Source organism: Zonotrichia leucophrys, chromosome 9 (assembly GCF_028769735.1).
Source record: "Zonotrichia leucophrys gambelii isolate GWCS_2022_RI chromosome 9, RI_Zleu_2.0, whole genome shotgun sequence".
Taxonomy (NCBI): Eukaryota; Metazoa; Chordata; class Aves; order Passeriformes; family Passerellidae; genus Zonotrichia; species Zonotrichia leucophrys.
In genome coordinates, this window is record NC_088179.1 from 13,461,513 (window position 1) to 13,476,901 (window position 15,389).

The following is a 15,389-nucleotide window of genomic DNA, read 5'->3' on the forward strand; positions in this document are numbered from 1 at the left end:
CCACAGAATGTGAACAGGATAACTCTTGAAAACCATAATGATGCAATATGTCATTTGTTTTTTGTTCTCTCTGCAGTGAGTCTGAACCCTGCTTGGACAGAGCTTGTTGCACGAAGGCCTCCATCAGGTCTTATCTCAGGTCCACTTCTGTGTTCCGTGTTGTCTCAGATCATCATCTGCCTTGCTTTCCAGACCTTGGGGTTCTTCTGGGTCAAACAGCAGTCCTGGTACGAGCCTTGGACACCAGACTCTGAGTAAGTGTTTCAGTGGCTCTGTGCAGGATACAGGAGTGACTGGAAAGCTGTAGGCAATAATGCCCTCTTCTTTCTTAACCCCCCTTCCCCCCATAGGCACTTTGAAAATAAAGCTTCTGTATTGCAGCTTGTTAGTCTGCTGATTTTCTGTGAAAAAATATATGGGAGCTACCCAGTGGCTGAAAAACAAAATTGGGTCAGAGTCAGATGGCTTGGTCTAATGACTCTTCAGCTTTGAGACAGTTGAGATAGAAATTTGAAATTTATGGTTTGGATCTGTTCTATCTCTTTCATGTTTTAAAGCTTTGCTTTCCTGTTAGAGTTACAGTAAATCAAATTAATATTTTTGAAAATAAAGAGGTGTTTTAATTTTATATTTTAGATTGCAGTATTTCCTTACCCGTCTGTTAAGTCTGCAATGATAGTTTTAAAACAGTTTATGTAGAAAATTTACAAAGGCAGCATAAAAGAACTTGAAGCTTTGAATTCACAAAAATTACCACCTCCCTGCCACAGTTTTGAGTTACTTCTTACTACCTGTAACATGTTCTCAAGTTTAAGCGTTTTTACTACTGTAGCAATTTGTTCTGTCATTACTTTTGTAAATAAGTGGGCCCTATTTGCCTCTTCTCCATAACTCAGTGTTTAATGTTTTTGTGTTGCAGTGCATGTAATGTCTTGGACGCCCAGAACACCAGCTCTGCACACCATGGGAATGAGACTGTTCATGATGAACATTACATTAAAAATTATGAAAACACAACTTTGTTTTTTATATCCAGCTTTCAGTACCTCATAGTGGCAATTGTCTTTTCTAAAGGAAAGCCCTTTAGACAACCATGCTACAAAAATTGTAAGTCCTTTCTTAGTATATACAGTTCCAAATAAAATTCCCAAGTGACTGTGCACTTGTTGACAATCCTGTTGTGCCACTTCAGAAGCAATAGTGTTGCTAGCAGATCATAGTGGAGTTATCCTCTACTAATCACAGCTAGAAATAAGGAAATACTAAACTGTATGGAGAAACTTGTGTTAATAGTTGCTTAATTTGTAGACATGCATGTGTCTATATATTTCAGCTCCACAAGTGAGCCACTGAGAAGGAGTCAGAAGTAGTCAGATCTTCTCTCTCTTCATGGCTGTCAGCACAACTAGTATTGCCCCAGTTTGCTTGGAAGGAGTTTAGGGGGAGAAGAGAGGTTGTTTCCAGGCAGTAATGAACTCATGATACATATTAAAATTGTCTAAAACTCTTGATTGTGAGATGGTCCAATTAAAATATTTTTTTCTTTTTTTACAGTTCTGTTTGTTTTATCTGTTATAGTTCTTTATGTCTTCATATTTTTCATCATGTTGCATCCTGTTGAAGCTATCGATGAATTTCTGGAGGTGAGAGCCAGCACATCTCGGGTGTGTCAGCTTCCTCAGGAAACTGGTGGGCTGCCTTTGGGGCAAGCATGAGCCCTGCAGACCTTTAGCTTCACATCACTGGCTGGGGAAGGGAGAATTTATAATGCTGAGTTTTGGATGTGTGCTTACTTCACATGTGTGTTTCTAATCTCTGGTAACTTGTTTCCACAGCTTGTGTGTGTGCCACCGGAGTGGCGCCTAAGAATTGTCATCATCGTTATTCTAAATGCACTTGTGTCTGTGCTGACAGAGGTAAGAAATTCACGTGGAAAAATGCTTCTCTTTTAAGTGCTTCTTTTTGCAGGGTGCATGTTTGTCTTTTATTTACATCACTCTTCACAACATGCCAGTATGAGTGGCTACTGTTTTCTTGTTAAGTGTGTATTTCTGCAAATGTCCTTGTAAGCTAGATTTAAGGTGTCAAGACTTTCTGTGTCTAAAGTGTAACTTAAGGATCTTTTTTATTTAAAAATTGGGGTAGGGAGAAAGTCAAAAGACTTAATAATTCAACTATTTCGTATTAAATTACTCTATTTTTATTTTCTGTTACTTCAGAATAACAACATACAAGAGAACTATCTAAATCCTTAGGGGAGCCCCCGTTCCTTCATTTGGATTGTACACATAGCTTATTGTTCAGAATTATGCAGATCTGTGTAATGCAGGTCTGTCTGATATGATCAAAGCCCAGAAGTAGAGATGTTCATGCAAATCTGCTTTTGCCATCACTGAGCTTGTCTGAAGTCAATCACTCTGGATGTTGACCTCTTCTGCTATAATTCCAGAGTTAATGTATGCAGAAACATGCTCTACCTTTCATCCAGGTGCCTTGTTTTTGTTTCCAAGAATCAAAGTTGGACAAATAAATCTTCCAGAAGAAATCCATATTCAGTCAGTTATTTATTCCTGTGGTTAGTTTTTCTCCATGTGTGATTTCCAACCTGAATACGTTTGGGTTTTGGTTGCAGTCATGAGTCACCTTTTTCCTGCAAGATGAAAAGGCCTTCCAGCATTATCTAGTGCACACTACAATTATCTGTTTTTACTGTGTAACATTTTCTACAGCTTCTAATCATTATTTCCATTAGAATGTGAGGGATTGCTACCAATGTAATCAGTATAATACTTCCTTGGATCATATAATTTTGGTCTTCAAAGAGTACTGCAGCATTAATATTCTGTCCAATTGACATGTTTTTTCCCTTTATTAGTGACCTAAAACTTAACTCAAACAAAGGGTTTTTTTTAGATACTTGAATCAAAATTACCAAGGTGCTTTGTGTTTAAAATGTTCCAAATAGAATTTGCAAAATATGCTCTTATGTTGCTGCCTATTGGAACATGGTTTTGTGTTTTCACATGGCAGGCAACAACTTTTCCAAAACGTGCCAGTAGATACTAATTTTCTTGGCCTCTTGTCTTGTTGTTAACAAGTTTATCCACTATTAAAGCTCCTGTGCCTTTCTTACATTGTCCTGTATGTACTCTAGCTCTTCCTCTGATGATTTTTCTTTATGGTCTTGAATTCTTTCATTTTTCTGTAGTAGTGAATGCTTAATAGTTTGGGCTTTTCTGGCTTTCTTTTATTTGTGAAAAGTCAAATTTTATGTATTTTGCTGTCTTTACCACTGAAACAAAACAACTATTCTAAAGCTTCAGAATCATGGCTTTTTTTTTTTTTTGTCTTCTGATAAAATTAAAACAAACCTCCTAGACAGAAATATTTTTTCCAATTCAATTTCAATTTTCAGTCCAGTGATAAAGATTACTGAGGGAAATACATTTACCATCTGCTTGAAAATTCCTTTGTTCTGCAGGTGATCCTGTAACTTCTATAGAATCTGGTGCTGTTTCTGTTCTGGATGTGTAAGGGCTCCAGTAGGAAGTGTGTGCAGTGTGCCAATCCATGTATCAGCACGTGGCTCTTGAGGACAAATGGTTCTCCTCTGGTTTAAATATGTGTTCATCAGGTTCCACTTCTGGGCCTTGTTGGTTGTCACATCAGCCTGAAAACTTGTGAATTTCTACTAAACATCACCTAAGCACTATAATTAGACTGTGTTCTTTCACCCACTATTTCAAACCTCACCCCGTTCTTTTTCCTATGGAGGTTTGAGTTAGCATCTTTGTGCACTTCAGTCATTTAACTTTCATTACCAAAACTGCAGGGGTGATTTGACACATTTCTTCTAAACAGCCTTCCCTATTTATCTTGTTGCCTATACTTTGGTAATAAAATAGAAGTACCTACTTCTTTGCACTAATTGTGTGGGCTGTTATGCTCTCTCTTAAACCAAGTTTCTCCCACTTTGTAAGTGTAAGTTGAATGCTCTGTTTTGGCAGATGAGTTGTTTTACTGTTCAGCAGGTGTCCCAACAGAACTGTTGTGTAACAATCCTCAAATCCCAAACCTTGTTTTACAATATACACTTCACCTTCCATAACTGATGCCCACCTCTTGAACTGCATTTGCCCAATTCCAGCAGTGTTACTCTACACTCTCTAAAGCTTTGTCATGTGGTGCCAGCTCCCTGGGTCCAGTGTGCTGTGTAGAAATCCCAGGCTGTTTCTTTCCTTCACTTCAAGTATAGCTCATTGTCTTTCTCTCCTTGTGTGCCTGGCTGGATTTTCTGCTCCCTCCACTTTTCACTACAGACCTGTGCCCCAGGTCACATTCTGAGTATCTGGGAGAGGCCACTGGTGGCAGCTCCTTCCATCTTTTAACAAGGTACCCTGTATTTCACCTGGAGTTTGTTCTGCTTAGAGTAATGCCTCTTTAAGTGTCTCACAGTTATGAGATACATGAGGATGGGATCTTCCTTAGTCACACTTGCCAGTGTGACACTTTTGTGTCACGCTATGATCATATGTAGTTTTGTCATTGCTTCTACAACAGGAGTAATTTCTGACTGTGGTTGTTTTCTGTTTGCTTTCTGAAATGCTGTGAAAAGCTTTTGCTCCTTCCATGTGGGTGCCAGACTAGGATCACAAAGCATGCAGATTCCTTCTACCATATGATAGGAAATATTGCACAACAAAGGCAGATCCTAGCAGCTGTTCCTCCTCACCCCTGATGCCTGGTATAGACATGCTTAAACCAGACTGGCTTCAAAAATGAACATCGAACAAGCTGAAGATTTGTTGGCTGATGCTTTATAAAAGCACTGTCAAATTGTGGTACATTACAAAATCATAAGCATTATAAAAATCTGTTACAAAAATCTGTCTAATCAGTTCCCCATTTTCAATGGCAGCAGTTAGTCAGATGTTAGAAATGGAATCTGTCCAAGGATCAGAGTTGTAGGCTCGAGGCCATGGAAGGTACAGGTTCACACCTGTGTTGTCAGATTGGCTCAAAGCTCCTGAGTCCACCCATGCAGCTGTATGAGGATAACCAGATGTGCTCAACATACTATTCAAATTCTGCCCTCTTTTAAAACCATGGAATTACACATACCATTATGTGTATTTCCTTTATTCCTGCTGGTGGCCCAGCTTTGCCACCCCACTGCTACTTTTCTGAGAATGTCACTAGTTTAGAACAGACTATGTAAAAAGGATAACTCCAAGGTGGTTTATGGGGAAACTGCTCTAAGCACTCATGTCTTCATGTGGTGCTTTCACAGGTTTTTAGAGTATTGAAACACATGTGTATTTATGTTTTTTACCCATAGAGATGGATGCAGATTTGGTCATTGTTGCTGTTGATTTTAGAGTACGTGTTCATATTCTTAAATTTTGTGTGAGCACTTAAGAATGGAAATGTTTATCACAAAAGTACCAACAAAAGTAGCATAAACCCTCCATTTTGCTCACCACTGAATTAGTTATGGCTAACCCACTGTTTCAGGTTTTATTTGTAATGTGCACACTAACAACAATTGATCATTAGTTTCTTTAACTCTTCCCACTCACTGTAATGTCTCACAGAATGTCCTCCTTGATATGATCCTTTGGAAGGTTGTGTTCAATCGAGACAAACAAGGAGAATCTCGCCTCACCATACCCCAGCCGCCTCAGGTTGGAGACGAGTATTTTGCTGTCCTCATTTCAGTGCATGTGGATTAATTTGGTTTTGTCTCTTATCTATAAGTGTCCGTTGCCTTATCTTTAGCTTAAGTCTGCCTAAATTAGATTTCATTAAAAGCAAAGGCTTCTGGGTTTATATTTTTTTCTGTATTGGCACTTAAAGAGTTTAGTGTGTGTGCAAGAACGGTGAAACAAACCTAGAGTATTGCTTTAAGACTTCTCTCACTTCATCTTTAGTTTCCACATTAGCAAATTTTTTTGGTGTCACAAGTTAGTACACTTGGACTGGGAACATCTTGATTTGCTTAGAAGCAATTAAAATAAATTACTTGGTTTAGAGTTCTGGGCCCTTGTCTGAGAGCAGTAATTTTCAGCATGTACAAATGAAACAAAACAAGATGGCAAATGAAAATACACTATTACTGCTTCAGAAGGTTTAGGACACTGAAAGGTTTTTCAGGTAACCATGAATTTTGCTCTGGTCTGCCCCTTCTGCATGAAGGAAATCTATGTGAATCCCATAAAAAACAGCTCTACTTTAAGCCTGTTGCCTTATTACTTTTGGCCGATTATACATTTGTGCTTGCTAGAATTACAGTGGTTTATTTCTCAGCACTAAATTTTATTAAATATATTCACTTCAGATTTACATTTGTCCTTTTGAGGCTGTTGTAGAACAAATTGTTTTGTGGTCGCTGAAGAATGGAAACTGTGCTCAAGGCTCACATTTGTTTCAGTTCACCAATTGACAGACATTTAGAGCATGATGAAAACTATAGAATATATTACTATTAAAATGTCAGCCCTGTAGACTATAGTTGGTCTCTGAGACATGAGAGGGATTCATTCTCAAGAATGAGGAATGGTGTTTCTCCTCCCCAGCTAATTTAATTACATGCTTTTAAGACTGGGAGAGGAAACATAGGAAGGAAGTCTTAAGTTTAATAATTTGTGTCCTTTTTAATAGCTATTAATACCTGCAGTATTTAGATTTCACCAGGAAGTTAAATTCTGCTACTTTTGTCTGACTGGATGCCTTCAGTTTAACAATTCACTACTTAAAAAATGTTTTGGGATTTTAGGAATTTTTCTGGACCAGGCTTTTATTCTCCAACAGTAAAATAATTTATTGTTCCCTGTTCTATCTGTAATTATTGAAATTATTACAGAATATGCATAAAAACTGTTGGTGTTAGATAATGTATCTTATGATAATGTGAAATAGTTGGTTTTGTCTTAATAATGTTTTTTGAATGTCATTAGTACCATAGTATAGAAGACACAACAGAAGAGTTTCTGTATCACAGGTCCAATACAATGTGATAAACTTATTTCAGTCTTTAATTTACTATTTAATTTTCTTCTAGTGATTTACTGTATTGTTACTGACTTTTGTTTTTGTTATGGTAATCCAGTTTTCAAATTTGTTCACTTCTGCAGGAGGCTGGGGACCGCTGTGGCGTCTGTTTCCTTTCTTCCCTGTTTGGTTGTAGAGAGAAGACACCAAAAGCCAAGTATATGCACCTAGCTCAGGAACTGCTGGTTGATCCAGAATGGCCACCAAAACCCAGGACAACAACAGAAGCAAAAGTACCATCCCAAGAAAATGGTTCATATCAAATCATCACTGTAACGTAGCAGTGGATCCTGGTGGCATGTATCTTTAGTAGTATTCAGAAGAATGTAATTTTAAGGCTTTATTTGAAACTGCAGTGTGCTAAATGTCAAATTCTAATGCAGATATTTCCAACTGTTTTGTCTCTCTGAATACAAAATTCAGAGCCAGGTGTCCTATGGCTATACATTTTAAAAATGTAAGTTACCTTAGGCAGAACAAAAATGATTGTGTTTCCTTCCACCTTCTTTCAGATTTCATTGTTCCTAAATGAGATGCATTTGAAGGTTTAAACTGCAGGGCAGTTAAAACAGGTTCACATTATTTGCCTGGAGTACTTTAATAGTTGTTCTAATCTGCTTATTCTGGGCATGTGTTCATGTAAACCCTATGATGTGATGGTTTCATGGCTGTACTAGAGGTGCATAATAACCTTGTCATGGTTTGGGGTCTTTTTGTGTCTGTCTTTTTGGTTGGTTGGGGTTATTTGTTTGTTTAGTTGGTTTTTATTTGACTGATGAAAAGTTTTGTGCCTCAGAACGGTTCTAAAGTTTGTGTGTGTACCTCTTAAATTTGTCCCTATTAGTAAGGAGTGTTTCCAGGTGTAATGTTTGGGTTCTAAGTTCAATTCTTGAGTCTGCCACAGCAGGAATTTGGAATGCTGTAGAAGCAATATGCTCTGTCCTTAAGAAATAAGCACACTGCTTTCATGTGGATTCTTGGCTTCTCTTCTAGCTAACCACAGAAAAGGCTTAGGTGGCCTCCAGGGGAGGAGCCATTTGGCTACACTCCAAAGTTTTTGGAGAATCTAAACACTTTTTTCTATGTCATGTTTTATTACATGTAGCTATGCATTTCTCCATAAACCTTGCTTTTTCCTGCAGAAGGGTTGGATTATCCCTTTGTGGACCATGTTTTATGTGTAAATCTAAAGATAATTTTCCTATATACCTTGAAGTAGTAAGGCCAGAGTTACTGCTGCAAGGGATATGGGAGTGGAGGGAGGTGTTGTCCCATGCCCACTGTGGGGTTTGTGCTCGTGGAGAGCACAGGCATTTCAGAGGCTGCCGTGTCTTCAGCGCTACATGTAGCTGTACAAAACAAAATTAGGAGAAAATTGAGCTAAAGTCTGTCTTGCTACAGAACTATAAGGCTTATGCAGATTTTATTTATTGAAAAAAAAAAAAAGATGAATAAAATAAAAGCTAGTATCACCACTAATGCTGCTTAAGCACTAGAGGGGTAGCCATACATCATTTTGCCATGAGGCAGTATCAGAAGACAAGACCACTAGAAAAATAGGTCTACAAAGAAGTAGAGGCAGACAGCACTTTGACTTGCAAGGCTTAAAACTTTTTTGTTGGTTTTTTTTGTTGTTTTTTTTTTTTTTTTTTAACTACAAATTACTTATCTGGAAACCATTGTCAACTTTGTAAATGTTTGGAAGTGTCTTCCTTAGTGTCTTTGGGAAGATGATAAATAATAAGTCTTGATCAGTCTAGTTTTGACCAGAGGCAAGTAACTGTTCCAGACACCTCCAAGCTTTGGGAGGAGATCTGGGGTCTGAAGAAGTCATGATTCTGTAGAGATCCTTTAGAGAAGGAAGTGGGGTCCTTTAGAGTAGTTGTGGAATGAGGGCCCCAGCGCACTGGCTGGCTGGGATTGTTTTGAAGTGTGTATATTCTGATGATGGAGTTTGAGGTTTTGATCTTAAGGATTTTCTTCTTTTTTCCTTTTTTTTCTTCTTTTTTTTTTTTTTTGCTGGGTTGTCTTGTTTTGTTTTCTTCTTTTAAATTCCTGTGGAGACAATTCCATTCCAGCCTTGTTTTAATAAGCAGAATTTTTCAGATCAGGCCTAATTCCCTTGTGCTGTTCTGTAGGACAGTATGGACAGTGTGCCCTGCTGCTCATAGAATCATTAAGGTTGGAAAAGACCTTCAAAATCATCAACCATTAACCATGTTAATGTCAATCATGTTGTGGTTTCTGCAGTGTTGAATATACTGTGCCAACAGGGAATTTAAAAGTGGTGCTAAATGGTTTGGAAGACCTTTTCCTAGAACTGGGTTGTTGAAGTTATTGCTCCTCCTAAATAGTATGCATATGGGTGTACTATCTTCCAGTCCAGCTGTCAACTCTTTTCCTGATTTCTGTTGTTGTTGTTTGTTTTTGAGGAGTGGAGCAGGGGGAAAAGGGGAAGTGGTTTTCTTAGCATTCATTCAACAGAGCAATGTTCTTTATTGTCCTGGCTTCATAAGGTCATAAACATTGAACAACACTGGTGGCTTTTAAAGGGTCTGCAAACATTGGATGCATTAATTAGTCATGAACCTGAGTCAGTTGGCTAATTTCTGCCGATGTTGATTTTACAAAATCTTTGTAGCATGGAATAACTGATGAAGAATAATTCTTAGCTGCGTAAGTAGTACTCAAATCTAAACAAAAATAATACTTTAGTTGAAAAATATTGTGAAGCTATGCATCTTGGACCTGGGAGCTGTGACTTATCCTTAAACGCATAAGCTTCTGCTTTCCATTTCACTGACCATTTTAGATTTGCCGTTTCATGAGAACTGAAAGGAAATATTTGTGTCTTTCCCTTTTATATGCTTTTGCTTAATACTTTCCTAGACTGATAATTTCTCTTGGCTTGTTTGGTTTCTGAAGCTAGTTTTTCAGTCTTATTCTAGTTTATTAGACTTACCTAGAAAGTGAGGAGGAAAACAGCTCTTTAAGGTGGGCTTGTCTTCAGAGAACATTTTAGGGAACTGTTACTAAAACAGAAATTGCCAAGTGTCTCCACTTAACTGAGTGACTAATGGCTCATGAGCGAGTAAACTTGAATGTTTTGCAAATGGGAGCTCGTTTCCTCCAGGTCTGCGTTCAGGGTTGGTAAATGTTCCTGAGGTTGCATGCTTGAGCTCTGACGCTTAGTCAGGAATAATAAATCAGCTTTTCTGAGAATCCATCTTGTTATTGCAAGTTCAGCCACAAAATAAGCTTTTGCATTTTCTGCAATTATTGGGATTTATGCCTTCCTGCCCAAGAGCTGAATTTGACCACCTATAATTTTTCTCATTTTGAGCAGCTTAGTTTTTCTGGTTTTCAGAAATGCAGCAAACTAGATCTGCACTAGTGTATTCAGTTTCTGCTTTGAAGTAAGATGAAATTCATTTTGTAGTGAAAAAAAATATTTTTCAGTGTTCATCTTGGAAATCTAAATTCAGGTGAACAGACCAAGTTAGTGAGCTCCACTAGATACTGGGTAGACATTTTCTTCCTGCTGTATATTTTGGCCTTATGTTGAGGAGTTTGATTTATTATTAAATTATTTGTGTATGCAGACTTCAATCTGTACGTATTTTATTTTGATGTATTAGGATTTGTAAATATTACTGATTTTTAAATATTATTTATGCACATACTTAAAGGACTGGTCTATCCAGAAAAGCAGTTGCTAAATAATAAATGTTACTTTTTAGAAATAAATTACAAGATCATGAAATTGTATATCCCTCAGGGTTATTTTTAAAGTTTTTTTCCTTCCTTTCCCTTCAGATTCAATTAGCAGTAACTCTAGTTTCATGTACTATAGAAATAAATCTACTGTAAAAAGAAAATGCTGCAAATAATGCTTGAATAGAAGCGGCTGAAAAAACCCACAGAACTGACTGTCCATATTCATCATAAGTTTAAATTGGAAACTCTTACTGTTGCACTTTTTAAAAAGTTGTTGCATTTTTAATTCTATTTATTTTTTTCTTTCTTCATGAAGGTTGTGCTGAACAGTCATCCCAAATTGGGTAAATAATCCTGTACTGTATATGTGTATATGCAGTATAATACTAAGCAGATGTGGAGTCCTTTTTATGCTGCAAATTTTTAATGCTTATGTTGGTCATCACAAAATGAGAGAGCTCAAGTCCTGTTGGATTTCTCCCATGAAATTCTGAATTGTAAACTTAGGGTTTTGTATGTCTAAGGGAAAGCTGTGGGTTTTTGACAATTTTTAGAGTCTTGAATATGTTGATTTTATATACAGTAAAGCTTCAGGTTTTTAAAACTATTTTCAACAAACTGCAGCTTGTTTAATAATTATGTGAACCAGAAACTACTTAGTTTGTCATTAATTCCTCGAGCCTAACACATTAAAATGTTCATCATTACAGCACTCTCTAGAAGCTCAGCTTCCTTTTATTTTTAAATCTGAAATGATACTACATCTTTGTATTTAAAATATGTATTGCTGCTCTAGAATGGTACCCTGTTGTCAAGAGGCATACATAAATAACTGTACAATAGAATTGTAAATAGACTTGTAAATCATTTTTGTGACTGAAGCTCTTTGAAAATAAAATTAAAATGAATGGATATTTTAACTCTTCTCATTAGTTTCATGAAATTGTTTTAATAATTCTTTCTAGAATTAGGTGCAAAGCTAGTTGAAGAACACAGGCTTACTCCCCCTGATGTCATGGATGTGTTGTTCAGTGCCTCTGTGTTTCTGCAGATGGGTGGGAGGGGTGCCTGCTGTGTTGGTGTTCTGCAGGGGATCACACTGACTGCAGCTTCTCCTGGTGGCTTAGGAGAGCCATTCTACAGCCTTGTACATGTGATAGCAGCTCGTTTCCACCTTTGGTTATTCAGATGTTCCTTCTGTTTGGACATGTGGGAAGCATGATCTCAGCTGTCACCATTGTCACAGTCATCTTCAGCAAAATCATGTGGAAATGAAGACATCTTTCTGTCCTGTGGCTCACCTTCCATTGAAACAGTCATTGGCAGAGCACATTATTTTAAACTTGAAGACAAGATACTTAAGAAACCTTTTTACTTAAAAACAAAAACTTAATCTTTCAATTTCAAGCTTCTAATTTTACAACTTAGCTTTTCTCTTTCAGAATCTTACTGGTTTTAGGTTTTGTTGGCATGCCACTCCAGAAGACTTTGAGGAAAAACAGAAACTAAATGTGTCAACCTTGGAATGCTTAGCCAAAGTATTAAGTAAAAAGTCCCTTCATTACTTACTGAAATTGCTTTGACTCCAGTCCTGCAAGAAATTAAAAGTCAGAGCAGCTTTGTGAAGGTAGGAGCACCTGGTTTAAAGTGGATGCATCCACTCCTTCAAAACCTATTTAGCAGACTGGTGACAAATTTGTAATTTCTGATCACATCTCACATTGAAATGCAGATTTCTGACTTCACTCAGATTTGCTTTGGGCTGGCTGAAGTACATACCCCAGTATCACTGCCAAAGAAGCTACAAGTGGGTTTTCTGCTGTTGGGTGTATGACTTAAAATTTTCACCTGTTATGTGAGTGGCTTCAAGCCCTACTTTTGGAATTACAACCTGTGGAAGTTAGTTGCTTGAACAATTATAAGCAAAAATCTGCTCTGAAACTTCAAATATTGTTTGGCCTTTGGCCTGTCTCAGTAACTGGACAAATACGGGTGAAAGTGTTATCTGGAGGATGCCTTTTGCTGTTTTACTTCCCATTTAAAGTGCAGTGTCATGGTGAAGCCTGATTGCCCACTCTCCTCCTAGTAAGTTCCTTTAAAAAGCAGATAAGTTTCTAAGGTACAGCTCAAAATTTCTTTGTCATGCTTGTATGAGTTTAGGAACTTGCAAGACAGTAAAAGAGGTAAGCACCACTGTAAGCAATACATGTGCTCAGTGTTCTGTAAGTTCAAAACTGATTTGAGACTTCTGATATAGTAACAGCATTAATGTATTGCCTCTGGCATCCTTTTGTAGTCTTGAGAAATACTGGGGTGGTGGGGAAGGGGAGCTGAAAGGGAAAGGCTGTAGAGCAGGCTTTGGTAAGTGACCTGACATGCTGGTGCCTTTTCTGGAATGCCAGCTGTCTCATGTGAGGGTTTGAGAGAATTCTAAGGTATGGGAATGTATCATTATCTTTATTGTGGGTATTACTGTATTCTGTACTGTTAAAATCTTTAAATGTTTTTTTAAACAATACTGTTAGCAGCTCTAGGTGTTTGAGACCCATAGGCTTTTCCAGTTCTTGTGACAGCACTTACAGCCTTCATGTCTTGCAAAGAAACAGCAAACATTTTGCTGTTTGTCAAAACTAGTGCTTTCTAGCATTTCTGAGTATCTGCTTGTCTTCTTGTATACTTTCTTATCTTTTGCTATAACACCAGGAAAACACTCATCATGAACCTACAGGCTGGTGTTAGTCTGTTTCTGATTTTACAGAGTGGCCTGTAGTCATCCCTTCCAAGGGACCTGCATTTGCAGTTTCTAGCATAAGAAACTGGGTGTTTTTCCATCCATTTGGTTCAAGTCAGGGCTTGAAACAGAAATTTCTTCATGTGTTTCTGGATAGAGGGTTCTGCTCATGGGGATACGTAGGATCAGAGATGGACTGAGTTACAAATTCATTGAGGTAAAAGAATCACTGGCTTATGACAAAGTTTTGGGGTAGGGAGGATTACTAGGAGGGTGAGATTCTCTGAAAGATTCTTGTTTGACATGTGAAAGACTTAAGACCTTTAAAAGAGTGGAACCTTGTGCTATTTTTTGGTGATGCCTATGTCTCATTCAATGAGTTGTGAAAAGCCCACTGAGATCTTGTTTTGTGGGACTGTGTTGCTGGTTGTTGATAGCCCTAAATGCCATGTCCTTCCCTTCCTGAGGGAGAGTTAGACATTTTACCAGACTTCAGTACTCTGAAGCTGAATAAAATTTAAATTTTTTTTAAGCACTCCCTTTTGCTCTTCTGGCTTTTTTTTTAATGCAGTAGCTGGTTTGGACATGCAGCTGTTTTGGGTTTCTCTTTCAGTGAAGGGGGTTGAACCCAACAGTCTGTCTGTGGGATTGGTATGGGAGAGCTTCATCCTTGCCCCTGAAAAAGAGCATGTGGGGATGGAGCCTTCCTCTCCTCTATGTTCCTGGTGCAGAGGGCTGATGTTGTGTCAGCTATCCCAGTTACATCTGTGGAAGTTCTGTAGCTATTCCAGTGGTCCCAGCTGCTGCCTCTTCTGCTGCTCAGCCAGGTGCTTGACATCCAGGTTTCTGATACACTTGGACTTGCTGATTTCATTGAGGAAGTATTTCTGTGGGTTTCTGTTTGACTTGCTCTTTTAAATATTACCATTTATACCTACAAGGATTGCTTTCCTGTTTGGAGATGTATGCAACTTTCCAACTTTGTGGTGTGTTTCATGCAGATGTGCCTTTATTGCTACAACTTCCCATCTAATTTTGTGCACTTCTTTCCTCTCATTTTACTGTACTTCCAATTCCACTACTGATAGCTTGGTATTGTGTTAAGCTGTTGAAATGAGGCTTGGTGGTTGTCAGAGGCTCAGTACTGTCCTGTGCCATATGGGGTCTTCTGTGCTATTTCAGGCTGTGTCAAAAATAGCCTGTTCCTTCTTGTGTGTTCCTGGGCTGTTCCAAGAAGCCATCACTTGAAAATGCTGAGACAGGATTTAACTGGACGGTGCTGTTTTGCTTTTCACCACTTAAAGAACAGGACAACCTTTTTACCTCCATTGTCTATTTTTGCAGGCTAAACTTTATTTTTTAACTTCAGATAACTTACAATGAAAAACACAGTGAGTGCAGGACCTTTTGATAATTTTTGAAAATATTTTTGGCATGTAATTTAGTATAATACACTAAACCTTGTCTAGTGGAAGATGTCCCTGTCAGATGGAAAGAGATGATCCTTAAGGTCCCTTCCAACCCAAACCCTTCTGTAATTCTGTAATGCTTTTCTGTTCAAATAAATATGTCTTTTGACTACTTAAGTGTTTCATCATGATTTTTGTATACTTTTATTATAGTTAATTGGTACAAATACAAACAAGAAGTACTTGAGTTACAAAAATTAATTTACCTGTACTTCTCAGTGTAAGCTGAGTACTTCAGAAGTATTGGCAGTCAACAATAAAAGAGATTTTGAAGTTTGCTTTCAAGGCACGGGAAATTTTGCACACATATGCAGGTTTATGATATAATCACACATCTTTGTGAGCTGCTAAGTTACCTATGATCAAATCCTGATTCTCTCTTATCTCTTGTAACAGCTAATGTTTCTGGCACTTCAGCAAGG

At 37.8% G+C, this 15,389-nt stretch overlaps 1 protein-coding gene across 5 annotated transcripts in view; it reads left to right on the top strand.

The window, feature by feature from the left end:
• ATP13A3 (ATPase 13A3) overlaps window positions 1-11,673 on the top strand; it is a 54,435-nt gene extending 42,762 nt beyond the window's left edge. For 3 of the 5 annotated variants that reach the window (XM_064720949.1, XM_064720948.1, XM_064720950.1), the window contains exons 29-34: window positions 77-254; window positions 920-1,107; window positions 1,555-1,643; window positions 1,836-1,916; window positions 5,595-5,684; window positions 7,134-11,673. In XM_064720949.1, coding sequence (XP_064577019.1) covers window positions 77-254; window positions 920-1,107; window positions 1,555-1,643; window positions 1,836-1,916; window positions 5,595-5,684; window positions 7,134-7,331 — 824 coding nt within the window. In that variant the 3' untranslated portion in view covers window positions 7,332-11,673. The remainder of the gene's footprint in view (window positions 1-76; window positions 255-919; window positions 1,108-1,554; window positions 1,644-1,835; window positions 1,917-5,594; window positions 5,685-7,133) is intronic. The other 2 variants (XM_064720951.1, XM_064720952.1) reach the window with 2 other exon arrangements.
• Window positions 11,674-15,389: the final 3,716 nt, after the last annotated feature.